At 48.7% G+C, this 26,923-nt stretch overlaps 1 protein-coding gene across 5 annotated transcripts in view; it reads left to right on the top strand.

Moving 5' to 3' along the window:
• Positions 1-13,219, top strand: part of ULK2 (unc-51 like autophagy activating kinase 2) — a 59,739-nt gene extending 46,520 nt beyond the window's left edge. For 3 of the 5 annotated variants that reach the window (XM_052657213.1, XM_052657216.1, XM_052657217.1), the window contains 6 exons: positions 339-547; positions 2,326-2,504; positions 2,882-3,000; positions 3,327-3,484; positions 5,367-5,502; positions 6,070-8,240. In XM_052657213.1, the coding sequence (XP_052513173.1) occupies positions 339-547; positions 2,326-2,504; positions 2,882-3,000; positions 3,327-3,484; positions 5,367-5,502; positions 6,070-6,128 (860 nt within the window). In that variant the 3' untranslated portion in view covers positions 6,129-8,240. Of the gene's footprint in view, positions 1-338; positions 548-2,325; positions 2,505-2,881; positions 3,001-3,326; positions 3,485-5,366; positions 5,503-6,069; positions 8,241-13,117 lie in introns of those variants that run through there. The other 2 variants (XM_052657215.1, XM_052657214.1) reach the window with 2 other exon arrangements.
• Positions 13,220-26,923: the final 13,704 nt, after the last annotated feature.

Consider the following 26,923-nt stretch of genomic DNA (forward strand, 5'->3'; position numbering starts at 1 on the left):
AGTGAAAGTGAAGTCACTCAGTTGTGTCCGACTCTTAGTGACCCCGTGGACTGCAACCTACCAGGCTCCTCCGTCCATGGGATTTTCCAGGCAAGAGTACTGGAGTGGGGTGCCATCGCCTTCTCTGAGGCGTATGCTAGAGTTTGTCTAAAACAGTTTAAAAGCAGCTGTGATGAGTCTGTGAAGGATGCCTATAGCTGAGGAATGAAGGTGAGCATGGGAAGACAGAGCCTGTTCTTGGGCTGGGATGGGAGCGGGGTTTCTCTTACCGGTTGCCATACTGCCTGGTGATCACTGGGTGCTAATCACTGAGCGCCGTCCATGTCTTCTCTCCACAGGGGGCTCTAGCAGCTCCGGGGGCTCTCTGTGCTCCATCGGTGGCCGCGTGTGTGGGGGCTCCCCGCCTGGGCTGTGCTCGGGGTCTCCCCCTCTGGGAGCAGAGGCAGCCCCCAGCCTGAGACATGTGCCTTGTGGTGCTTCACCCCCCAGCCTGGAGGGGCTCGTCACCTTTGAAGCCCCCGAACTGCCAGAGGAAACGCTGATGGAGGTGGGAAGAGACCCTGTGATGTGTCCTTTAAGGCTACAGTGAGGAGAGAATTGATGATGAGAGGGCAGAATCCGAGAGCAAGTCCCAGTGGTTCTTCCCATGACCTTTTCTATCTGAAACCTTGGTGGTGTGTTTTTAGAATTATGTTGACAGTGACACTCATTCACAACAAGCTTTGGTTCATAGGAAGTGACACATACAGATTTTGTATTCTTAATTCTTTTATCTGAAGTTTATTTACTACTTGTGGTGGTGGTGATTTAGTCGCTAAGTTGTGTCTGACTCTTGAGAACCCATGGACTGTAGCCTGCTAGGCGCCTCTGTCCATGGGACTCTCCAGGCCAGAATACTGGAGTGGGTTGCCATTTCCTTCTCCAGGAGATCTTCCCAACCCAGGGATCGAACCTAGGTCTCCTTTCTTTATTGATTGAGCTACAAGGGAAGCCCTTTTACTACTTATAGGACTTTTAAAACATAATCTTTTCCCTAAAACCATAACTTTTTATTCTCAAAGCTTACCTTACCTTACAAGATAAAAATGATACACTTAAACTTAGGTTTTGAAAAAGTAAATTATAATGCCAGCTGAGTCAGTAACTCTGAGAAATACAGCGTCCCAGCAGATTGGACAGTCACGTCCTTCCATGGAGCTGGTTCTCCAGGGAAAAACGGGTCATAACGTGCAGCGTGCTGAGCACACATCCAGAACAGAGGTTAATGTTACGATTCCAAAGCCTGTGCCAGCTAACTCCTCAGCGTCGACTCTAGGCCATCTTCCTGTGGACTGCATCTGACTTCAGTCAGTGCAGATCACCCTGCACTTCAAATGAAAATGACCCGTTCTCCAGACCATCGAAGGCACTAAGTGTCCATGCTGGACCCCTGGGATTTCTGTTGTGTGTGGAGGAGCATTAAGTATCTCACATAAAATTTATAAAATATTGCACGCAAAATCTTAGTAGTGATTCCGTGGTAAGTTTAAGCTGTAATTTTGAAAATATGTATAATGTAAATTATGTTCCAGTAAGTGTTGGAACATACAGTCCAATCTGCTGTTGCAGAGCAGGGAGACTCTCAAAAGTTGGTTCGTTTATTCTCCTGTCTCAAGGACACTGGTTTTCATCCCTTTTAACCATGGAAGGAGAGTGAGAAACTTCGTTTTATTTGAGATTTCAAAATGCATTGCTAGCTAAAAACAAATCTCAAAACAGCATTAATTTTAGAATACCCATTTTTAATGCATTGCTATTATGTCCATGTCTCTACCTCATTCTAACTAACTGAAAAGATCATGAAATTTAAAAGGTTTATTATTAGGAACCACTGCTAACTGAGGAACCACCAGAAATTTAAATAAAGTATCTCTGAAATTTTAAGCCAGTAGAATTCATGAGACTATCGAGAAGTGTGGTCTCATGTCCAGAATATGCTGAAGTGCTTCTATCTTAGTATCTGTTTGGTCATGTTTCTGTCCCATGTACATTGATTTAGTTCTGTGTTCCATTTTTTCCTGGTGAAAGCACAATGGCCTCATATCTTTGAGGCTGAATGTTGTGGCTGCTCTCATACATGCCACAAAAACACATGACATATCTTTGATTTCATTTGTGTTTATCTTCCGACTAGTTTTCTGGAATTTAGAAATTTAAGCCTCCTTTGATCATTCTGATATTGATACGTATAGAAAAATATTAGCAGTGGCCATGATTGGTATACAGAAATGAGTATGCACCTCTCCTTAACCTGCAAGTTTCTAAGACAAGTTGGCTTTGCCTTAGCAAGAACATGCAGACACCTTACGCCACCTGAACTCAATGCTGCTGTTCACGGAGTGTGTGCTGGACCTGACGGCTGTGCGCGGGGGAAGTCCAGAGCTCTGTGCATCCGCCGTCTCCGTGTACCAGATCCAGGAGAGTGCGGTGGTGGACCAGATCAGCCAGCTGAGCAAGGACTGGGGGTAGGTGGCCCCTGCTGTCCATCTTCTTCCTTCCTTCCTGCCCTCCATACACTGGTGTCCAAGCTGGAGGCCTCGCCACCCACTGCAGGTCACATCTGGTTAGCAAAAGTGTCAAGGAGTCTCTGAGTTACTTCAGTGCTCAATTTCACTGGTGAGCCAAGACCGGAGGTTCTGCAGCCTTGATTTTAAAGACACTTGATTATAAAGAGATGGTACTCTTATCTGAGTGTGCCCCTAATGTTAAAAGTACACTGTTTTCCACGCCGACCCTTCTCCTTTTAGGAGTCCTTTGTGTACTAGGAGTGTCAAGGTGGGTTGAGATGGGGCCTGGCCTGTTGGTTTGCAGGCTAACACTGTGCTTGCTGTCTCTGGGCCAGGCGGGTAGAGCAGCTGGTGTTGCACATGAAAGCTGCACAACTCCTGGCAGCCTCTCTGCATCTCGCCAAAGAGCAGATCAAGTCCGGGAAGCTGAGCCCATCCTCGGGTGTGAAGCAAGGTAGGCTGGGGTATGATGAGCTCCTGGGGGCCCAGCAGTCCTCTCCCCTTGCACTGAGAAAGGGGTTTTTGATGAGGGGTCACTGTCTTATTAAGTCTTCTTCAATGGGAAAAGATGCTGGCTTCTCTGTTTTTAACACAGAGCAGTCAGGTGCTGTGTTGTCAGTCCTCTCTTGACTGAGAGAGAGGACATAGGAAGGAATGATTTCCAGGCGCTTTTCTCAGTGATCATTTTGTGTCACTTTCCTTAAGTTAGCAGGAAAGTTGCATGTCACCATGACTCTGTTTCTGAAAGAAAACTGAATTCTTATTTCAACTTTTTTCCAGTTGTCAAAAATCTGAATGAACGATATAAATTCTGCATTAGCATGTGCAAGAAACTGACAGAAAAGCTGAATCGCTTCTTCTCTGACAAACAGAGATTTATTGATGAAATCAACAGTGTAACTGCAGAGAAACTCATCTATAACTGTGCTGTAGAAATGGTAACCCTTTTTAAGGTGTAATATTGTACAGTAATAGTTTTGGTGTTTAAGAGCATCTTTTGAATTGCACACCTGCTTGACATCATCCTTTGAAGCAGAGTTTATGCAGCACCACTCCCAAGTCCCAGGTGTTACGGTACCTCTTCCGGAAGGAGTATTTGGACTGAATTAACATGCAGCAAACATAAGCTGTGTTGGTTACCACTTTTGGTATTAATAAGAGTTTACCATACCACTTAAAAATTGCTAACATTAGGCATGATCTAATCTTTTGATAGTTTGTATCTAAAAGCTTTTGCTGGATCTTTTTCTTCATTTTCCATTGTTTAAGAAATTTGGCTTAAAATGTTAGAAAAAAAATTCTGCCCTTTTACCCTATCTACAAAAATTCATGTGCTCAGATTCCACAACTGACCTCAGTATAGACAAGAAGTTTAACCTACTTTGCCAAATATTTGGTTATATTCGTAGAAATAATTTGTATTCTGTATCTCAAAAGGAAAATTGCCTGAGGTAAGCATGAAATTAGGGGCTGTTAAGTAATTCAGTGGGGAAGAACTTAATTATTTACCGACTTTATGATTTTTACCATACTAACACAATTGACCTTCTTTCTTGGGCCCAGATTTACCTGAACTCTGAATTGTACTGTTACATTATTATCCCCTTGGCAGTTTTTTGAAAGTCATCATAATAAAAAGTCATATGACAATAATTTTGGAATATAAGCTATTAATGAGAATAATATATATTATATTGCTATAAATTGTTGACATGAATAATAATATGCACTATATCATTTTATGCCAAATAAAGAGTTCTTAGGACAAGTTTTCTCTTAAAATTTGTGCCAGGACTGATGTCCTGTCGTGAGGAGTGACAGTGCTGCTGTCTCTGCTGATGACAGGGCTACGTGCCTCCAACAAATCTCTCCTGGGCCCTGGCTGCCGAGCAGCTTGGGGTCACTCACCTTACATGTAGTTCTTTCTTTCTCCTTCCGTGTCAGGACTTTGATTTTCCGTATCCATTTTATTTATCTTATTGTAAGTGGCTTTGCTTTTTGAAAGTGACAGCATACTGACAGGTAAATTAGCACAGTGGATCCCTCACAGACTCAGGGACGAATGATTAAAGAGAAAATTAGGATGCTGTTGGGAAAACAAAACGCTTATAACCCTGTGAATGACACTGGGGAGGCCTTGCCCCCCTCCCCCACTGCCCAGCTCACTCCTGCTTCTCGTGACTCAGCCTCAGTGTCACTTCCTGGAGGCTCTCCTCACCTTCCCCTCCTTGATAGTCTAGTTAGGTGCCCTTTGAGTGTAGTCCACTGGGTACCATCCAGGGCTTCCTCCTGTGATACCGTGTGGCCCTTGGAGGACAGCCCACACCTTACCTGGACTGTGAGCTTGCCTTCATTGTATGCCCACTGCCCCATAAATTCAAGAGGTGCCCAGTAAACGTCTCTGAGTGAATAAATCCCACACACCAGGAAGTCCTTTAACTGAAAGAATCAGCTGATAAATGGCTTTTAACATCATTTATTTATTTCATTGTAACAAAATCTGCTTTAATGAAATGCCAGGTTACTAGTATGGAAGTGTATATTTAAAGTAAACTTTTTATTGAAGTCAGATATGAGCCAGTTTAGAAGTGTTAAACCTTAGGAGTTTTGAGTCTCTGAGTTCAAGAAGGTTATGTTTGAATGCAGAGTTAGTAACTCTTTTGTCAAGAAGCTTTTCCTTTATATCACTCACGCAGTAAGTTGTATTATTTTGTCAAAATGTATTAATTTTAGAGAGATTCCATTTAAAGCTGCATTGTGCACATGGATTCATATTTTCTTGGAAAAACTGAGAACCTTATCTTTTTCCACTGGTTCCAGGTTCAAGCCGCAGCCTTGGATGAAATGTTTCAGCAGACTGAAGATATTGTTTATCGCTATCATAAAGCAGCCCTTCTTCTGGAGGGCTTAACTAAGATTCTTCAGGACCCAGCAGACATTGAAAACATCCATAGATGTGAGTTGACTTGGAAAGTAGTGTGTTTGCTGATTGCATCTCCTTGTCTTCTCCTGGCGCAGCAGGAAGACCCTGGGGTGTGCAGTGCCCTGCCCAAGGGGATTGCATCTTGGTTTCCCAACCTTGGGCTAGTCACATCCCCCTTCCGTGGCCCCAGTTTCTTCTTCTGTGAGATGAGGGACAAGGCCTGCCTTGCAGAGCTGTTGTGAGGAGTAGATACAAGGTTTGTGAAGAGCAGATGAGGAGGTGGTGGGCCTCTTGGAGGAGGTGTGGTCATCCACATTCTGAAGAGCAACCAGGGACTGGCAGTTCTATACTTATTAGCAGTTTTGAGCAAACTAGCTGTTAAAATCTACATGTTCTTTCTTTGACTTGCTAATCTAGGGTTTACACCGTGCAGCACTAAACTAGACAATTACCAGGCAGAAAGAAGAAAGCACTAGAACTGTTAACTTTGGGGCAAAGATAGGACAGAAGTGAGGGTGGAGGCGGAGAGATTTTTCTCAGTGGTGATTCTTTCCTCAGTTTTGAAATATTAATGGTATTTATCATGGATTTTATTTCTAGATAAATCTAGTATTGAAAGAAGATTGTCAGCACTCTGCTATAGCACCTCAGCCTTGTGAGCAGCAGCAGGCCTGCCCCCAGGACCAGCGGTGGGTGTCAGGTGATGCCATTGGGAGCACAGCTTGGGTCCTGTCGCCCCACTCTTACGTGGTGACTACCAAAGAGCACGCAGTGGTTTCACAAAGGAAAACCAATCCCAGAACTACATATTGTAGGAGGTCTGCCTAACCAGAGAAGTCACCCCTTCCCTTTCTCTTTATAGAAGCAGATGCAAAAGTGTTCCACTGGGCTTTCGGTTTGATTTCGGTAAATAAACATACCTTAGAACTAGAGTCACCAATATGGTTACTGTTAAGGAGAGTTAGCATGAAGTGATGAGTGGCTCTTTGTACTAGCCACCAGAGCACAGTGTGGGACTCCTTGTATTCACTGAGGTGTGAAGTAAAAGCCCCATCTCCTCCGGGCAGTTCAGTTCTCGGGGTGAGTTTGTCTGAGTCTGAGCAAGCACCCATAAACAGCTCAGGAAGAAATAGCTTAAGAAGGAGTGAAAGATGACTCTTGGAAGATATTGTGAAATCTTCAATTTGAGCTAACATGGACATATATTAATAATCTTCCAAAATCTTTCATATCGCACTAATTTATTAAAACAACTGTATTGGATTTTGCAATTTAAAACTAACTGAGGCACAATGGACTTGTTTAGAGTATTTTACTTGATTATATATGCGTACCCTTTCCAGAATTCACATGTAATCTCTCGTGGACTTTTCAGTGGTAAAGACTTGTGTTTTATGAGCCTCTGCATTTTCTTAACCTGTTCATCTACGCCTACAGGTTTTCTCTCACTGATGTTTTTAAGTTGCTGGTTGTCTGCTTTAGTTTGCATTTTTTTTACTGTGCATGCGTAATGTGCATTCATGCCTGTGACCGCTAGGTTTATTCGGGCAGCACTGGAACAAGTGGCAGGCCAGAGATACACTCAAGAATTGCAGTAGGGCCAAAACACAGAGTTGGTGATCTCTAGGCTTTTTAGTGCTGTGGAGTTTTACATGAAGTCAGTGAAAAATGAGGTTTGTTTTCTCTTAGGATAAGGGGCGGCTCTCTCCAGCCTGTGTGCATTTTCCTGTTAATCACGGCAGTCCACCAGGGAGCTAGTCGTGGAGAATGTGGGCCCTTAACGTCCCTGCAGAAACGGTGCCCACGCGGTCGATGATTTGGTTTCTTTGACTTACATGCTTGGATACTTGAACAAACCATTCTCCAGTTTTAACCCTCTTAGATGATATCATCTAAACTTGGACAAATTGCACAGAAGCTCTTTGGCATTAATCTAATTTAGTGTACTGATAAAAACAAAAACAAGGTTTTCCTTTGACAAAGTAATGTAATTTTTACCTTATTTATCTGTATAAAATTCCAGCAGTTAATTTGAACATTTATTTATATGATGTTTGTATTTTTAGGTCTTTAATACGGTGTTTCTACCTCTCATTTGTAACTGCATGCATTACTCTTGAAACTAGGTAAAACTCACTGAATTGTGTAGTAGCCTTTTTATTATTGCCTGTACAGATGTATACTAAGATAAATAAAACTGACCAGGTGTTTCTAGGACAAGGCTGGGTCCCTGTGACGTGGCTTGTCAGACCAACTCCTTCCTCAGTGAGTTTGGAGGCTGGGTGGTTAACACACATTGCCCCAGGACTTCAGGTTGTGGTGACAGTTCTGCAGGCTATGGGAGCAGGGCTATGCTGGGGGCCCCCCTCCCCCAGCAGGGTGACAAGCACCATTACCAGTGATGCTCTAGTTTGTACCACTGTTTTGAGTATAAAGGGCAGTTTCTTGTATGTTCTCTCAGTAACCACCTAGGTTATCTCAGTTGATCCTCCAAAGGGGGTGGGTGCACTCTGGCCCCTCCTCCCCTTTCCCGTTTGTTTTAAACACAGGACGGAATGAGTTCACAGTGAGGGAATGCTTGGTCTGCCATCAGTACCTAGGGAGTGGTCTCCAAGTGCATTCTTCTTGTGCGAGAAAAGTCAGGTGGTAGGTGGTGTATGTGTGAAACCCTGCGGTCTGAACAGCAGAAAACAAACTGTAAATGCAGGAATAATGATTCTGATTATATTTCCATTATCAAGGCCAATTGTTTTAAGAGATTTTGCCTTGATTATAGCAATAATAAACAAATGCTTTATGTTTCCATGTGTATCTTTTGATTTTTCTATCATTTGTTTCATGAAATGGAAATGGACCAGTCCATACATTCATGGATTGACATCTGGAAAGTTATGGACAGTACAAATGCAGGTAGAGGAGTAATCCGCGAATGTGCTAGCTGGCTGTTCCTGTTGTAAGGATTTGCCTGAGCTGGGCCTACGCTAGGCCTGAGGGTTGATGCCCACACCCACTTCTCCTCAAGAGGAAGAGCCAGAGTGCCTTTCTGTCATTCTGCCCTCCCTGGGGTCGAGAAGAGGAGGCTGGAGAAAAGGTTACTGTTTGGGCTGGATGGGCTCAGTCCCCACAGGTAACAGGAGGGGAGTCGAGCTGGACACCATGGATGTGAAGTTGTTACTTGGCTCTAGAAGGCCCATGAGGTGATGGGGGGACTTGTGTATGGGCCTTGGAGGAAGTCTTGCTGCTTCCGCCACAGCCTCCGCAAGCAGTCACCTGTTCTCACTGGGACTGAGTGAACTTGTATTGCTCCAGGAGGCTATCTGCTCCTGGGGAGCTTGGCGTCTTCCCTCCCTGACAGACACCACCTGGAAGTATCGTGTCTGCTCTGCACGCGAGGAGATGACTCTGGCTGTGCTCTGAGCCCCAACTCTGCAGCCGTGGAGGCTCCTGAGTGCTGCCTGAGTCTCCTTGTTTGTCCTAGCCCTGGCAGGAACACTGTGGGCAAGGGGTCAGGATGGCCAGGTCCTCACACAAACAGAGGAGGCTCATCACAGTGGCCCACCTGGAAAAGCACCCACCATGGGAAGTAACCGGTAGCCCCTAAAGTTTCAGCCTTTGTGGACAAGGCAGGGTCAAACAGGTGAAGGGTCATGGTAGGCCAGTACCCAGACTGTTCTGGAGGAAGGGGCCAAGGCTTTAGGTCCCCTTCCCCAGGGCCTTGCTTGGCCGGTTAGTAATCTGCCATGTAAATCTTTGTTGTGGCCGTTCAGTGTGTCCTTTTTGAAGAGCCTTTGGAGTGGATCTGAGTGAGGTCACCGAGCCCTGGGCTTCCTCTCCTCCTCCCACTCCCAGGCTGTTGCATCTTGGCTGTTCTCTGCCTCCTTGGGTGCAGCTCTCTTGGTCTCGGACTTCCTCTTGCAGCGGTGGCCCCGTGACACATTCCTTCCTCGCCTCTCCCTCCCAACAATCTCCAGTCTGGAGGCTTCTGTGAGTGGCGGGGTAAAAAGTCCCTGGTGTGGACTGGCTGAGGGTCCTAGTCTCTGGGCTCAGATGGGGGATGGATCTGAGCCAGGCAGGGGGGCTCTGCGGGAGGCTGAGGCTGGGGACCCTTCTCCAGTCACAGGCTATCTCCTCATCGTGTCTGGTGTTCAGAGATGTGAGCCCTCCGTGGACTCCGGACACTGAAGATATGGGATAAAATCTCATTTCTCAGACCAGCTGACCTTGAGCACATGTCAACATTTAAGAGGTCGCTCACAGAGGAGCCAGCTTGTGACCAGAGCATGTCAGTCCAGAGGATATGAAAACTGGGGGATTCTTGGGAACAGATGCTTGTTACGTAAGGGGCTTGTTTACTCCCACATGGGTCCCAGCTTCCTTCCACATGGTCACGAACACATCATCTGCTTTGCAGCATCCTGTCCAGGAGGCTGGACAGGATGCCCCGTGGTGCCCACTTGTTCCATTCAGGACTGAATGGCCAGCACCTTCGGCAGCTACTCAGCCCTGCTGCTGAGCTGCAAAGCAACCAGACGACACCTGAAATTTGAATATCACATAACTTACATGTCACAAAATCTCTCTTTTTTTTAATATCCACTTTAAACGTATAAGAACCAGTCTTAATCTGCAGGCTGTTGTGTGTGTTCCCGGTGCTCGGGTGAAGCACAGAAGAGCCCGGCGTTGAGGTGCGCATGGTGGCAGGGACAGGCCCCTGGGGACGTGTGCCCCCCCCACCCATGTATCAGTTAACCCGGATGTGGACGGTCCACGTCCGGGCCAGCAGCACAGCCCTGGTGACGATTCCGACCTTAAACATTTCACTGGACGGTTAGTAAATATGCAGGATGCAGAGTTTGCATGATTATTAGTTTTGGAGCATCTGGAGACACTTACCTTTCTGGTCCTTTGACAAGTGAGGCCCCTTTCACTCATGCTGTGTGGCCTTGGGCAGATCCCTCGCCTTCTTGCAGCTTTGCTTTTCCATCCAGTGAAGATGATCACAGGGGCACCTACTCATACGGTCCTGGTGGGGAAAATGCCCCACAAACAGAAGGGCACTGAAGGGCCTGAGGAAAACCTAGGAGCAGGGGCTTACAGGCCTACGCAGGTACCTATTCAGCCCTGCTCCCCAGAAGCCCAGCTCACTTCTGAGAGGAGCAGGAAGGCAAGTCCTGGGCCCCCTTCCTCCAGAGAAACCACCCCGAAGACCCCTGGGCCCCTCCAGGGGCTTGTGCGATCAGCCTTTCTCTTGAGAGTAGTGGGGCATGGCGTCCCAAAGGAGAGACAAAAGGGTCTCCCCCTGACTTGTGCCTCCAGGGGCCTTCATGCTCCTGTGTTGAGGACAGCCCTGAAGGAGCTTCCGTGGGTGAGAATGGCCAGGCCTCCAGCCAACAGGGTGAAGAAGGAACAACTCTTGAGTTGCTGTACACTTGGATTTAGGGGTGACTCCCTGGAGTGGAAGAGGAGGGGTCTTTGTGAGGCAGGGTCTAGGGGAGGCATCACCTGTTCTGTGAGGTGTGTCCTAGGCCAGAGGCTGATGGATAAATTTCAAGAAACTGCAATGTTTGACTTCAAAGTTGGTCTCTTCCTACTTACACACCTGCCATGCTGGGACTGCAGCAATGCGAGGCTTGACTGCTCTCTCAGGGTGTACCTTTCAGACAGGACCGATAACCACATGGCGAGTACCGTGAATGCCATGAAGGAAAGAGGGACAGTGTCATTGCTGTGGGCGGGCTCACGGTGGGGGTGATGGAGCCAAAGTCAGGAAAAGATGAGTAGCCATTGCCCAGGTTAAGGAAGGAGGCGGGAGTGTTCTGAGAGCGGGACTAGCCTGTGCAAAGGCCCTGTGGCAGGGAAACCTGCCTTAATGGAAGCAGTGACAAGACAGCAGTCCTCTGACCCAGCACCATGTGCTTTTTGTAGCACAGTAACCAGTTTCTGAAATTACCCTGTTTATGCTTTTACTTGCTATTCTGCTCACCTCACTAAAGTGTCATCTCTCTCAAGCCAGGAATCTGTCTTATTAATAATGCACCGAGTTCCTAGAACATTTCTTGGCAAAGATTAGGTGCTCAAAACATATTTGTGGAAAATGATGGTGGCATTTATGATTTTGGTGGTGGTGGTGGTGGTGAGGAGGATGATGCTGGTGGGTATGTGGGGATGGTGGTGGTGATGTTGCTGTTGGTGGTTATGGTAGTGACAGTGGCGATATCCACATTCCAGGCAGATAGACACCGTTTGTCTATCTGGATGTCGTCACACATCCAGCAGCTTCTACGTGAGCATGTATAGATCTCGCAGGGCCTGGGAGGGGACTGAAGGTGCTTGCTGACTCTCACGGTGGTCAGTGCCCACATCAGAATCTGCCTCAGGCAAGCTCCCTGGAGCCCACTTCCTGACACGCCCCCACAAGATGCAGATACAGCAATGACTCTGCTTGGGCACAGGGACTCTTTTATGCACCTCTTTGCACACGTGAGTGCATCCATCCTGTGATGGACACAGGCTCTCGTCACCGGCCCTGCCTGACCAGAAGTCAGTGCATCGGGTCAAAGTGTGCAGCTAGGAAGGCTGGAGAGGCCCCCTCAGAGCTGTGGGAAGGTTTGACACAGGCGGGTGGCCTGATTGCACTGGCAGCTTGGAGAAAAGATGGGAAGTGGCATAAGTGGACACAGGGACACCCCCTGAAATGTCTTCAAAGGAGAAAGTGCCTGGTTTCTAGAGACAGGGAGGAGATAAAACCCATGTGACTTGGAGATGAACAGGATGAGGGTGTATCCAGGATGGTTCTCTGTTGCTAGGAATTGTGTATGAGATTGTTTTTGCCGTGTAACAAAACCACTCCAAGAACAGTAGCTTCACACAGTGAGCACACCTGATTCTCACAGTTCTGTGGTCCAGCTGAATGGCTCTGGTTGGCGCTGCATGGCTGGTGCTCAGTGGCCTGGGGGCCCTCACCTGTGTTTGTGGGTTTGCTTGACGTTCTGCTGTCGACTGCTGGCCCAACCCCATTCAGGAGTGCCTGGTGTCAGAGGACGAGCCCCGGACACTCACTCCTCAGCCCTGACTAGGATCTGTCAGTGTCCCATTGGCCGAGTCCAGGGTCAACGTGGGAAGTAGAGTCCACCTCAGGGGGAGCACAGCCCTGTGCACCTGGGGGTGGTGGGGGCAGAGTCCTTGCAGCTGCCATGCATGGAAAGGACCCCAGCTGGTTTAAGCAGGATGGAATTGGTAAAACACAAATATTTGTAAGAAAAATCTTGGGGAGGCCTGGGAACAGGATCAGAGCTGAGGACATGCAGAATGGATGTCATTGCACCGCTGTGCCCCTCGTCCACTGCTGCTCTGGGGGCTTGATCCTGTGGCGACTCCACCTCGTGTGCAGAGAAGACCCAGGGCTACTTTGCACCTCCTGGGTCACACCAAAGACCCTGTTTGCAAGGCAGGTAGAGCTCGGGCCCAGTCATCGCCTTTGCATGGATTGGAGAGGCCAAGGGTAAGGATCTACACAGAAATGTGGGTGGTGTCCTGAGGGGTCAGGGCCTAGAAGAAGGGAGACCTGGAAATCCGATGTGAGGGGGTCTGGGGGTGGCCCATGCCGATGACCTAGGGAGCAGGCACACAGCGTTGTGTTTCATGTCAGTGGCCACCAGGGGGAGCGCCAGGCAAACCAGGTCGCAGATGACTCATCCAGAGGTGGACCAGCCTTATTTCCAGACCCCGGTGCTGGCATTGGCGCCAGAAGCCACAACCAGTGGCCCAAGTGCCCGGCGTGCAGCAGCCCCGCCGCTGACCTCCAGGCTGGCTCTCAAGAGGCCCACAGCAGCAAGCATGCAGGGTGGAGTGGTCACCAGGTCAGCACCCCACCTCCTGTGGGCTCCCCTTTTCTGTCTCATGCTCCCTGGACACTTCCCAGCCAAATCCTGCATGGGAGCTCGGCTCCTCACCGTGAGGGCCTCCTCTCTCAGTGTCTGAGAACTGACTGGTCCCGTTTCCCTGTGGATGATGATGATTCTTTTTATAAGTACTTTGTGTCCGTTGCAGAAATCCTTACAAAGAACAAACTTTCCATCATCTCAGAGATTATATTAACATTTTGGTTCATCCACTCAGATGACCTCCCTGTGTAAACGACATCTTTTATAAAAATGCAGTTATAGAAATTATACTGTTTAAAAACTTGTGTATGAAGGTATTATGCACAGCTGCCCTTTTTCAGGATCTGAAGCCTTTTCTCGAGTGGCTGCACCTTCATTTATCTCACTGGTCCAAACCTGAAGGGTCTGAGGGCTGTTCTGATCTGTGCTATTCATCAGCAATGCTACAGTGAGGCTGCTGGCACCTGGCGGTTCACTCCTTCAAGTTTCCTCGATAAATTCCTCTGCTGAAGCTGCACCCGAACCCATTGCCTCTTGCCCCCACTGTTCCAGCCCATGGTTTCTGGGGTATTCCACCCTGTTATCCCTTCTGTGGCTCTCAGGGTGCCCCTCGTCAGCTGCACCCCACAGGAAACACTCCCACGGCCAGCAGACACTTAGCATGGACGCCCCATGTTTCTTCTTTAGGTAAGAGGAAATTCTCTCTGTGTGATGTGATATCAATGTGATATCACGATCCATGTGTCCACACCCACAGGAGGTCAATTCTGGGCTCTGAGCAGTGATGACGTGTCCACGGAGCTTCATCAATTGTGACAGATATACCCACCGATGGGGATGTTGCTGGTGTCTGTGTGGTGGCAGGGAATGCACAGGAAGTCCCTTACCTTCCCCCCACATTTGCTGTGCCCAAAACTGCTCTAAAAGTAGCCTTAATTGTAAACAATGAAGTGTTTGGGGTATTCAGAAATATATAAAAGTACTTAACACTGTTCCTTCCACCCAGCTTTAGAAATTATGTACACAGAAAGCCCTCGGTACATTACCACCCCTCTCCTGGTCTATTCCTCTCTGTGCCGCCAAGGGTCACCGCTGTCCAGATTCGGCTTGTCATCATTCACCCGTGTCTCAGCAAGTCCAGCCTCGCTCACTTGAAGCCAGAGCTGGTTCACATCTGGACCTGCTTCCTCTGATCCGCTGCACCTGGAGCCTCCACCCTGCCCGCGGGCATGGCGGGGGCTGGCTCTGCCCTTTGTCCACCCCAGCACCAGCAACTGGGAAGGGGGATCAGTAGATGGTGCTCATGTGTTTGCTGCATTCCTGGGTCCATGTGGATGGGCTTTTTTTTTTTTAATTTGTTGTGTTAAAACCTGCACGACATGAAGTTTAGCATCTTCACCGTTTTCAAGTGCACAGCTCAGAGGCAGTAAGCATGTGCACACTGTTGTACAGTCACCACCACCACCATCTCCAGAACCTTCTCTTCCCAAACTGAATCTCTGTCCCCATTACACCCTCACTCCACACCCCTCCCCTGTCCTCCTTTCCGTCTCTGGAATCACGTAGTTTGTCGTCCTGTGACTGGTGTCATTCAGCACAGTGCTTTCCAGGCTCATCCACATTGGAGCAGGGGTCAGGATCGCCTCCCTGTTTAAAGCTGAGTTAGTATAGTAGTGGTGCAGTGCTTTGGACCAGGCTATGCTCTCTGTAGCGGCTCTGTGGTTCCGAGGGCAGCTGTCGACCCCTCCCCAGCAACCCCAGCATGGACTCAGGGAAGTCTGCGTGTGTGTGGCAGTCCAGGAATTACCAACTCTCCAGCCCCCGCAGGGCGTCCCAGAGTCTGAAATGCCCCCTCCTCTTGGGCTCCAGCTGTTCTTCCTTTGTGCATTCTGGCTTTTCACGCATGGAGACTTCACCCAGAGTTGAGGGAGAGGACTGACTCCCTCGTCTTCTCCAGCATCTCACTGCCATAGAAACAGAAAACTAGAAAGTATAGCACTTGTAAGAGTTGAGGAAGTCGTGAGCCTAACGGGGGACTGTGGCCTTTCCCTCCTCCCAAACACCCCCAAAGGATGGCGTCCCCACCCCTCCAAGCCCACTGAGGGGGAACCCCAAGAGAGATGGGGGTGCCTGCAAAAGGGACATCTCCTCACACAGGGGCCTTGTTGAACTACCCTCACCTGAGCTGATGGAACTGGAGAGACGGCTAGTCAGAGGGCCTGTTTAGGTCATGAGGATGTGAGTTTCCTCCAGCTGACTGCGCTGTGAGGAAGCGTGGCCTCAGACCATCTTGCTGATACCCGGGGAGCCTCAGCCAGCTGAGGGGACCCACAGATGATGCTGTGGAGGGTGGGGCAGGGGCAGAGAGGACTGGAAACCCCTTTCCTGGTAACTGGGTGGAGGCAGGAGCTGTGGGGCCCCTGGACACCCACAGAGGCTGCCAGGAGCACTAGGTAACGGTAAGTAGCAAAGACTGCCCTGGTTCACTCTCCTGCCAGCAAAACTCCGTCCCCCTCACCGCCACCCCCGCAGTGGACAGAGCCTCAGGGGATGTCGGAGGGGAGCGAGCTAGATCTGTCCTCTTCCTGGGGACATGGGCCAGAGCTGAGCTGGCACAGGCCGTGCACTGAGATCAAAGTGCTTAGTTAGCCTGGACGGAGCTTTGGGCACTGGAAATTGACCAGAAAGTGATGGGAGCCTCTTGGAATGTTTGAAGGGGTGGAAAATAAAGATTTGAGGAGGCCCAGCTGGAGCTGAACTGAAAACAAATTGAAAAGTCATTTTATATTCATACTTCACTTGGTCCAAATTTTTGTGTAGAACTAAAAGCACGAGACTCTCCAAGGGGTGAGGAAAGAGCAAAGGACACATGCTGGGGGAGTGTGGAAAGTGATTCACCTGAATGTCAGGACAGAAGGGGGATTCCTCGAGGGCCTCCTGGGGCAGCAGAGGCACAGGCCAGCGTAGGGACAGAAACTTGGGATTTTGCTCTCCTCACTTGTAGGAAAGTGTGCATCTGATTACAGAGCTGGGAGGAAGGGGACCATCAAGGCCATGCAGGGGAGAAGCGCTAACAGATCAACAGGGAAAGTAGGGAACAGGGACCATCAGAGAGGAGAGAACAACACGAAGAGTGGGCGCTAAGGAAATGGGAAGAATATAATGGAAAGTTCCAGGAAGACTGTCAGGCGGGCATCTAAGACTAACCTACCGTCCGTCATTTACAAGAAATGCATAAAACAGCAGGATAAATTGCTGGAGGTAATGAGGTATGCAGACAGGTGCAAGCAAAAATAATGCAGGAACAGCTGTATTCACATCAGATAAGGTGGCATTTATGGCTGAAGCATGAAGAGAAAAGGCAAAAATCATAAGGAGGGCCAGTTGTAAAGTTGTATGAGCAAAGCAAACTGTGGTTAAATATACACAGCAGAAGTATTGTAAGGACAGTTGGATAAAAATACAGTTAACCATGAGAGGTTTTTATACACATTGCCTAGAGTTAGACCAAGTAAATAAAAAGGAATAGTGTCCAGAAATAATCAGTACATTTGATAGGTAAAGATTCTTACAGCTATGAACAGAAAACATACCTCTCATTCGTATGTCCCTGGCATGGCTACAAAGATTATGTGACCACAAACAAAGCCTGAACCAATACAGGAAAGCAGAGAAGAAGGCCATATTTTTTTAATCATAATCTGATAAAGTTTATCATAATCTGAGAAAGTTGTCAGTAACTAATAAAGATGTGACGAATATAATGTTAACTGCTTTGATAATAGGAAAGTGTGTTAGTCGCTCAGTCGTGTCCAACTCTTTGTGACCTGTAGCCTGCCAGGCTCCTCTGTGCATGGGATTCTCCAGGCAAGAATGCTGGAGTGGGTCCCTGATTAATAGGAAACACGCTTCTAAAAAACAGGCCATCAAGGAGGAAATTAAAAACTATTAGAAAGCAGTGAAAATAGGAATGTTACATTCTCCAGGACATGGCAAAACCACATTCAGTGGAAAATAAAATGACTTAAAAGCCATCTGTATTAAAATAGAAAAACAAAAGACCAAGGACCTACTTTTTCAGTTTAAGTACAAAAGAAAACTGCTTGCATGCTTAGTTGCGTCTGACTCTTTGCAACCCCTTGGACTGTAGCCCACCAGGTTCCTCTGTGGAGTGTGTTGCCATTCCCTTCTCCAGGGGATTTTCCGGACCCAGGGATTGTACCTGGGTCTGCTGCACTGGCAGGTGAATCTTTTACTGTCTGAGCCGCCTGGGAAGCCCACAAGAGGAAAGTAGGAAGATGGAATTGATGAAGAACAGAAATGAATCAGAAACCTACCTGCACACTTCTCTTAGAAGATAAGTGGGGACTAGCCTTTGTGAACACCGAGGAGCAGAAGAGCCATGGCTAGCCCAGACTTCCTTTCCTTGTGAATGAAGAATGAGTCACAGAGCCACACAAGGCTAAGGTTCAGAAAGGAGGCATGATGGCAGAGTCAGGAGAGGAAAGCACGTTGAGGGAATGGGTGATGCCGAAGGGTGTGAACCTCCAAAGGAGGCTGAGGAATCAGTGCCGGGTGAGCCCTGGCTCCATCACTCATGCGCCGTGTGACCTTAGGCCAATTACTTAGCCTCTCAGTGCTTCTGTTTCCTCATCTATGCTGCTGCTAAGTCGCTTCAGTCGTGTCCGACTCTGTGCGACCCCATAGACGGAAGCCCACCAGGCTCCCCCGTCCCTGGGATTCTCCAGGCAAGAACACTGGAGTGGGTTGCCATTTCCTTCTCCAATGCGTGAAAGTGAAAAGTGAAAGGGGGCGTCGCTAAGAGTCAGACACGACTGAGCCTACCAGGCTTTGCCGTCCATGGGATTTTCCAGGCAGGAGTACTAGAGTGGGGTGCCATTGCCTTCTCCATTCCTCATCTATAAAGTGGACAAGATAACTGTTCCTACCCCTTGGGCAGTTAGGATTAAATGGGCTTATATAGGGAATGTGTGCACTAAGCCTCTCGAAGGGCTCAGAGTAAATGATAAAATACTGCAACTCTAGATGAACCATGCAGGGTGGGAGAGAGCCTGCCTCATTCAAACTAAATCATATTTTTTGGCTGTGCAGACACTCATCATAACCAGAGATGCCATAAATCCAGTCCCCGGACAAAAGACAGATCGAGGACAATAGTACTAGTGACCCACCGGCTGTCACAGCAGGAGCTCCTAAACATGAACAAGGAAAACACAGAACAGAAGTAGCCTGGGAGGCAGCTTGGGGCACATGTGTGAGGATGCCCCCAGCACGGGGTCGGGGAACAGCCGAGAAATGAGAACACGGGGCGCCGGCAGCCCGATTGGACCATGGCCCAGACAGCCCGGTGGCCTCTGGGGACCGCCATCAGTGAACAGGCAGGAGATAAAAAATGCCAACATTCCTGGGAGTCTGTTACAAAGAAACAAAAACACCAGTAAGTTCAAGGAGGCTTCTGGAGCATTGGCCAAAGCTGGTGGCTTCCCCCAGCAGGGAGCATTCTGGTCCCATCACATCAGACTTTGTGGATATTAGTGCTGAACGGCTACGAGAGGGGACAGAGTGGACCCCGTTGTCCCCTGCTGAACGGTGGGGAATTGTGCCCACCACTCAGAGGCAACACAACAACACCAGGGATCAGAACCCGTGTTCCGTGAGACCCTGTCTTAAAAACGGGACAGCCGCCAGTGTGTCTTGCACATTTAACTTTATCAGATGTTATGCAAGGATTAGGACAAATTCCACAACATGCTGGAATTTGCAGGGCGCTGATGGGGGGAGAGGCGAGCCAGGTTCAGTGAGAAAGGAACCGGTGTCTCTAAAAACCAGTCACCACATTTGTGCAGGTTCACAAAACTATATCTGTGGGATCATCATGCAGAAATAAACAGATGCTTGCCCCTTTTAGAGGAATTATTAAACTTGGTGTGCAATGGGGTGCACTCTCTGTGTTCATCCGTAGTCAGGGTGCGGCTTCCCACACTCAGAGGAGCAGGAGTGCCAGGCGGGCCGCAGCCTGCCCTCCAGCGGACGTGCAGGGGCTCCGGGCAGGGTTCGGGCCAGGCGCCCAGTTCACTGTGACTTGCATTTTGTTGCTGCAGGCTGGCGCTAGCCCTGGGCTGCCCTTGGTTCAGGCTCTGCCCTGGCTTCCTGGATGCTGCCTCAGAGTCTGGGGGAGCTCACCCTTTGGGGAGCTGCCCGCCTGCTCCCACTACCTCCCAGGGGTGCAAACCTGTACCTTCTCCGACCCAAGTCTCAGCCCTCGGGGTGGATAGGAGTTCCTTCCTGCATTTTCCTGGACATGCAGCCAGCCTCGCTCACCTTGCTGCTGCCAGGAGAGGCTCCGTAAACAGTCCTTGAAATCCCAGTGTCCTCTAGTGGCTCAGTGTCCAGCTGCTGACTGAAGGAACCCAGGACAGGGAACCCTCAGGTCAGAAATGAAGTGCTGTTGGGCAAAGCCAAGTCCAGCCTGCCCCACGCACCCTGGCACCCTCACTCCCTTCAGGCCCTGGCAGTCAGCCCTCTAGGTCAGTGAGCCCCACACTGCACTGCATCTGGAAGTTTATATGGCAGGTGCACAGCTGGATCTCAGTGGACTCTGATGCAGTGGAAGCCCAGGGTCTTAACCACTGGACTGCCAGGGAAGTCCCACGCTTCAGCTTTTGATGTGGTCCACTTACCTTTTTTTTTTTTTGGTTGCTTGTGCTTTTGGTCGTCTATCTAAGAAACCATTGCCTAATATAAGGACATGAAGATTTACTCCTGTGTTTTCCTGTAGTATGAAAGGCAAATATAGCTTAGATGGTAAAGAATCTGCCTGCAATGTGGGAGATCCAGGTTGGCTCTCTGGGTCAGGAAGATCCCCTGGAGACGGGAATGGCAATCTACTCCAGTATTCTTGCCTGGGGAATGCCATGGACAGAGGAGTCTGGTATGCTACAGCCCATGGGGTCCCAAAGAGTTGGACATGACTGAACAACTAACACTTTCTTGTAGCTTTAGCTCTTACATTTAGGTGGATGATACGTTTTGAGTTAATTTTTGCATATGGTGTGGGGTAAGGGTCCAAGTTCATCCTTTTGCATGTAGATATTCCATTGTGCAATGCTATTTGTTGGAAAGACCATTCTCTCCTTGCTCAATTGTCTTGGCAGCCTTGTCAAAAGTCAGTTGGCTATATGTGTAACAGTTTATCTCTGGACTCAGCTCTGTTCCATTGATCTATGCGTGCATGCTAAGTTGCTTCAGTTGTTTCTGAATCTTTGTGGTCCCATGGACTGTAGCCCACCAAGCTCCTCTGTCCATGGGATTCTCCAGACAAGAATACTGGAGTGGGTGCCATTTCCTTCTCCAGGGGATATTCCTGACCCAGGGACGGAACCCATGTGTCTTATGTCTCCTGCATTAGCAGGTGGATTCTTTACCACTCACTAGTGCCACCTGGGAAGCCCCTCCACTGATCTGAATGTTTGTTTTATGTCAGCACCACAATCTTCTTTCTTTGGCTGCACCATGCAGCATGTTGGATCTAGTTCCTTGATCAGGGATCAAACCTGTGCTCCCTGCAATGGAAGCTCAGAGTCTTAACCACTGGACCCCCCAGGGAAGTCCCAGCAGCATCACCATCTTGCAGCTTTGTCATAGTATTGAAATTGATTCTCTACCTTTGTTCTTCTTTTTCAAGATTGTTCTGTCTATTCTGGATCCCTTGCATTTACATAGAAACTTTAAAGTCAGTTTTTTTATTCCTGAAAAAAAAAAATCTGGGATTTTAGCAGGAATTGTATTGATTCTGTAAATCAATTTGGAGAGTATTGTCATGTTAATGTTACATCTTCTGATCCATGACCTGTGATTTCATTTATTTAGATCTTTAATTTTTTTTAACAAAGTGTGGCAGTTTTCAGTGTATAACTCTTACACTTCTTTTGTTGAATTTACATTTACTTCCCCTCTTCAATGCTGCTGTACAGGGAACTGATCCTGCTGGTTGGCATCTTCCCAGCTGTTCCTCCCTGGCACCCTTCCTCTTTCTACCTAGTTACTTGGAACCAGATCCCCAGGTTGGTTGGAACCAGCTGTGTACTGAGAACCAGAGTGTTCAGAAGGAGGGCAGGAGGGCTCCACCACGAGGAGCAGGCTCTGATATGTCCCTTCCCATTGGGGTTGCTTTGGCTGCATATCTCTTCCAGGGAGACGGCTTGGACTGGGTGAGTCAGCCTGGGCTTTGGTGGGTCCAAAGGCTGGTTCCGCCACCTGTGAGTGATGGGAACTTGGACCAACGTTCTTCGAGCCTCCTTTCCCTCTTTAGAAAATGGCGGGGAAGTGGTGATACCTTCCTGTAGAATTGTCATCAGAGGCTCCATGTGTCCAGTCACAGCACCAAGTGACTGCTGCCTGAGTGGTGGCCGTGATGATCACAGGCAGCTCGAGTTTGTGATGTGTCCCTGGAATAATGCCTCACATCATGCCTGCCGTTACCTAACAACTTCACGTTTGCCTCTAAAGACCTTGTACTCATCCCTTAGAACAGTTTCTCAGGTTTTATGCCCTCAGCCTAGCTTCTTGACCACTTGAAACATGTGAACTGAATTCTGTGCCTCGGACCAATGTAAAATCTCTTTCTTATTCACATCATTACCATCAATCTTCCCAGGAGTTCCAAAATATAGTTACATACATACATACATAGTTTACAGAATATAGTTTTGTAAATGCATATATATATATGCATACAGACATATATATATATATGTCTGTAACATATAGCTGGTATTAAACAATAAATAATATGATTTCCTTATAGCAATTTCTTAAAAGAATAAACACAGAGATCAAAGGGAACTCTTCCCAGTCACTGGTGAGTCAGTGGTTCTCCACCTTTACCTGGATGCCTCAGAATCCCTTAGAGGTCTCAGAATCACTGGGAGGCCTTTTTCAGTTCAGTCACTCAGTCATGTCCGACTCTTTGCAACCCCATGAACTGCAACCCACCAGGCTTTCCTGTCCATCACCAATTCCCGGAGCTTGCCCAAACTCATGTCCATTGCGTCGGTGATGCCATCCAACCATCTCATCCTCTGTCCCTTCTCCTCCTGCCTTCAGTCTTTCCCAGTATCAGGGTCTTTTCCAGTGAGTCAGTTCTTCACATCAGGTGGCCAAAGGATTGGAGTTTCAGCTTCAGCATTGGTCCTTCCAATGAATATTCAGAACTGATTTCCTTTAGGATTAACTGGTTGGATCTCCTTGTAGTCCCAGGGACTCTCCAAAGTCTTCTCCAACGCCACAGTTCAAAAGCATCATTTCTTCAGTGCTCAGCTTTCTTTATGGCCCAATTCTCACATGCATATATGACTACTGGAAAAACCATAGCTTTGACTATATGTACAGACAATTGTTGGCAAAGTAATGTCTCTGCTTTTTAATAGGCTGTCTAGGTTGGTCATACCTTTCCTTCCAAGCAGCAAGTGTCTTTTAATTTCATGGCTGCAGTTACCATCTGCAGTGATTTTGGAGCCTAAGAAAATAATGTCTGTCACTGTTTCCATTGTTTCCCCATCTATTTGCCATGAAGTGATGGGACCAGATGCCATGATCTTCATTTTTTGAATGTTGAGTTTTAAGCCAGCTTTTTCACTCTTCTCTTTTATTTTCATCAAGAGGCTCTTCAGTTCCTCTTTGCTTTCTGCCATAAGGTTGGTGTCATCTGCCTATCTGAGGTTATTGATATTTCTCCCAGCAATCTTGATTCCACTTTTGCTTCATCCAGTCCAGCATTTCTCATGATGTACTCTGCATATAAGTTAAATAAGCAGGGTGACAATATACAGCCTTAATGTACTCCTTTCCCAGTTTGGAACCAGTCTGAGTTGTTCCATGTCTGGTTCTAACTGTTGCTTCTTGACCTGTATACAGATTTCTCGGGAGGCAGGTGGTGGTCTGGTATTCCCATCTTTTGAAGAATTTTCCACAGTTTGTGGTGATCCTCACAGTCAAAGGCTTTGGTGTAGTCAATAGAGCCAAGTCAGTCAGTCAGTTCAGTTGCTCAGTCATGTCCAACTCTTTGTGACCCCATGGACTGCAGCATACCAGGCTTCCCTGTCTAGTACCAACTCCTGGAGCTTGCTCAGGCTCATGTCCATTGAGTCAGTGATGCTATCCAACCATCCCATCCTCTGTTGTTACCTTCAATAAAGCAGAAGTAGATGTTTTTCTGGAATTCTCTTGCTTTTTCTATGATCCAACAGATGTTGGAACTTTGGGAGGCCTTGTAGCATCACCAGTGGCTGGGCCTCAGCCGGAGCTTCTGATCTTGTTGAGCAGGGGGGCCTGAGAATCTGCACCCTCGACAGTTTCAATCCCTTTGTTAATAGCACCTTATTAATAACTGCGATGACACATGACTTTGTTCCCGCCTCTGTGTGCCTGCTTTTGCTGTTCCAAGCCTCCCTGCTGTTCCTTCCCTAAATACCCCCCATTCAGTTCAGACTCTGTTTCCCCACTCACCCATTGTGGGACCTTCATCAGAAGCCCTGCGGCATCTTATGCATCTTGCAGCCATTGCTGCTGCTGCTAAGTTGCTTCAGTCGTGTCCAACCCTGTGCGTCCCCATAGGCAGCAGCCCACCAGGCTCCTCTGTCCCTGGGATCCTCCAGGCAAGAATACTGGAGTGAGTTGCCATTTCCTTCTCCAATGCATGAAAATGAAAAGTGAAAGTGAAGTTGCTCAGTCATATCTGACTCTTAGCGACCCCATGGACTGTAGCCTACCAGGCTCCTCCGTCCATGGGATTCTCCAGGCAAGAATACTGGAGTGGGGTGCCATTTCCTTCTCCACTTGCAGCCACTACAGGTTTCATATTACTTTGAAACGCTCTCTGTTCACTTCATCACATCACTCACTTATTGAGCATTTACTCTGTGCCAGACAGTGTTCTAGGTGCTATGGACTCAGCAGTGAACAAAGCAAATTCTAGGTGGTGGCCAACAGATGGCAAACAGAATAAGTAGACAAATGGCCTGTCAGAGGCTGACATACCTTCTGGAAAAGAACAGCGTGGAGGAAGAGGAGAAAGCGCGGTGATGAGGGTTGGTGGGCGGCGATACAGGGAGGGGCATTCCAGGTGCAGGGAGGGGGCAGGATGATCAATCCAGGAGGGAGGTAGGGACCCCCAGACGTGGCGAGGCTGGTGGGTGAAGGTGGCAGGCAGTGCCTGTGGGAGGCCCAGAGCCCGAGGTGTGTGCAGGGGAGGTGTGGGCAGTGTTCAGATGCATTTTCCACACCTGCCTCCACCCCCCCCCCCAACCCCTGAGCAGACACCCAGCAAACACCTGTAATTAGGGAAAGGGGCTTCCCGAGCTCTCCCTGCCCAAGTGTCTCTGGCCCCCAGGTGACCACATTTGGGAGATTCCTGGCTGTTGGTACCGGTTTGTGATCCTCTTCTCTGCTGTTCAACAGGAGGGCAGACTCACATACAGTGGGGCCCACTATAGACAGTCCCGGCCTGTGGCTCCCCAGGCTTGGCAATCTCGCCTCCATGGGGCATCTTCAGGGAGCTGCGTGCACAATCACCATGACTGTACCCTGCCCCCCGCCCCCTGCCCTTATGTAACCAGGGCGGTGGGGAGAATGGCAGCTGGCACCTGCACTTGGGAAATCTGGAAGCTGTCAGGTCAGTCTAAATCAATCCGCAGCCCCTGGGCAAACACAGAGGCTCCTTTGGAAGGCTGGACCAGGCCCCACCCAAGCCTTGCGGACACATTCTTGCATTTCTGAACCGGACAAAATCAGACAGCCCAGTCCTAATCCCCCAAACTGGGAGCAGATTACAATGCCCCATGTTTGAAAGCTGTTTTGTTCTTGTTACGCAAACTTCCTGGGGAGGGACTCCCAGGACCAGGAGAAGGGTCCTTAAATGCATCACCTCTAAGCTGACACCCATTCCTGGAGCTCCATCCCTGGGAGAGCCTGTGTCGAAGGTAACCCTCTTCCCCTTCTCTTCTCCTTCTGGAGACCTCTAGCTGCAGCCTAGCGGGGAGTGGTCCACCCCTGCAGCTGGTCCTCCCACCCCCAGGAGCATCTTCTGAGTATCTAATCTGTGTGCTGAAGGTCCGAAGCTCACGTCTGGCAGCTCCAGGGAGGTGGGGTCCCCTGGGGCCCTCAGAGCAGGGGGACCTGGGGACACTGGGTGAGGAGGCTTGATTCAGTTACCCGGAGGCAGAAGAGTCCCTTAGAGAGAGCATTTAATGTCTCTCAGCTTCACTTTCCTCATCAGTAATGTGGACTATAGCAGCTCCTTCTTCGTGGGCACTCCTTCAGAGTGAGGATATCTGTGAGGCTCAAAGGGGATGCTGACCCCTGCGGACACGGTGGCGCAGGTGAAGCCATGGTATATATATACCATGTATAATAATACATGCACATATACCATACGTATTGTGTATATGTGGTGCAGTGCTAAGTCGCTTTAGTCATGTCCGACTCTTTGTGACTCTATGGACTGTAGCCCACCAAGCTCCTCTGTCCCTGGGATTCTCCAGGCAAGAATACTGGAGTGGGTTGCCATGTCCTTCTCCAGGGATCTTTCCTACTTAGGGATCGAACCTGCATCTCTTATATCTCCTGCATTGGCAGGCGGGTTCTTTACCACGAGGGCCACCTGGGAAGCCCCATATAATGTCATTTTTTTTTTAAGTGGAAATAGCCTTACTGTGTTTTTTCTGCTGTCAGAGATCACATTGTGTCTGAAAGTGGGTGGATACCTCTGGGAGGATTACAGGAACTACTGGGGGAGAGGAAGGAGGGACACTTAACTTTTCTCTGTGTCTTTTCTGTGTCTTTTACATTTCCTACCATGAGCATGTATTACCTATTCAAAAAGTGAACAAACGTGCAGGATCTTAGGTCCTCAACCAGAGATCAAAACTGCACCCCCTACAGTCCCGCAGTGGAAGCTCGGCGCCCTAACCATTGGACAGCCAGGGAATTCCCCCCAAATTAGCAAACGTTTTTTGAAAATGCAAATTCGCTGCAGAAAATGAAGCCCTTCAGAAAAATGCAAGCAAAGATCACCTCTAATCCACCACCCCCTACCTCCCACCCCACCACCAGAAGATCGCCATGCCAGGGCCTGCCCCACCGGCTCTTGCAAGTGCACACATGCCTGGCGTATCTGATGTCTGTAGCCTGTTCCGTTTCTTACTCCTCGTGCCCGGGACAAGGTCGACAGTTTCAAGACCCAGCCAGCCTGGGTCTGTCTGGGGAGAAGCCACCAGTGCTTTTGAGAATGAGGCTCAGTCCGAAAGGTGGGGCGTGTGTCCTGATGCTGGGTTTCCTTTACTCAGTGTGGGTGTGGAGTCACCACCTGCGTGCTTTAATCTGATCTGGAGACTGGGCTGGTCGGGTGTGCCTGGAGAGCACTTGGAGGGTTTGCCTGGGAGTGTCAAAAGCTCTGCACATATATAGAGGTGGGCGTGGGGCTTGAGAGATGCGAAGAAGGGCCTACCCCCAGCACACTGCCAAGACCCCACGGTGAGCTAGTGTAGACAATC

The sequence above is a fragment of the Budorcas taxicolor genome, chromosome 19 (assembly GCF_023091745.1).
Source record: "Budorcas taxicolor isolate Tak-1 chromosome 19, Takin1.1, whole genome shotgun sequence".
Classification (NCBI taxonomy): domain Eukaryota; kingdom Metazoa; phylum Chordata; class Mammalia; order Artiodactyla; family Bovidae; genus Budorcas; species Budorcas taxicolor.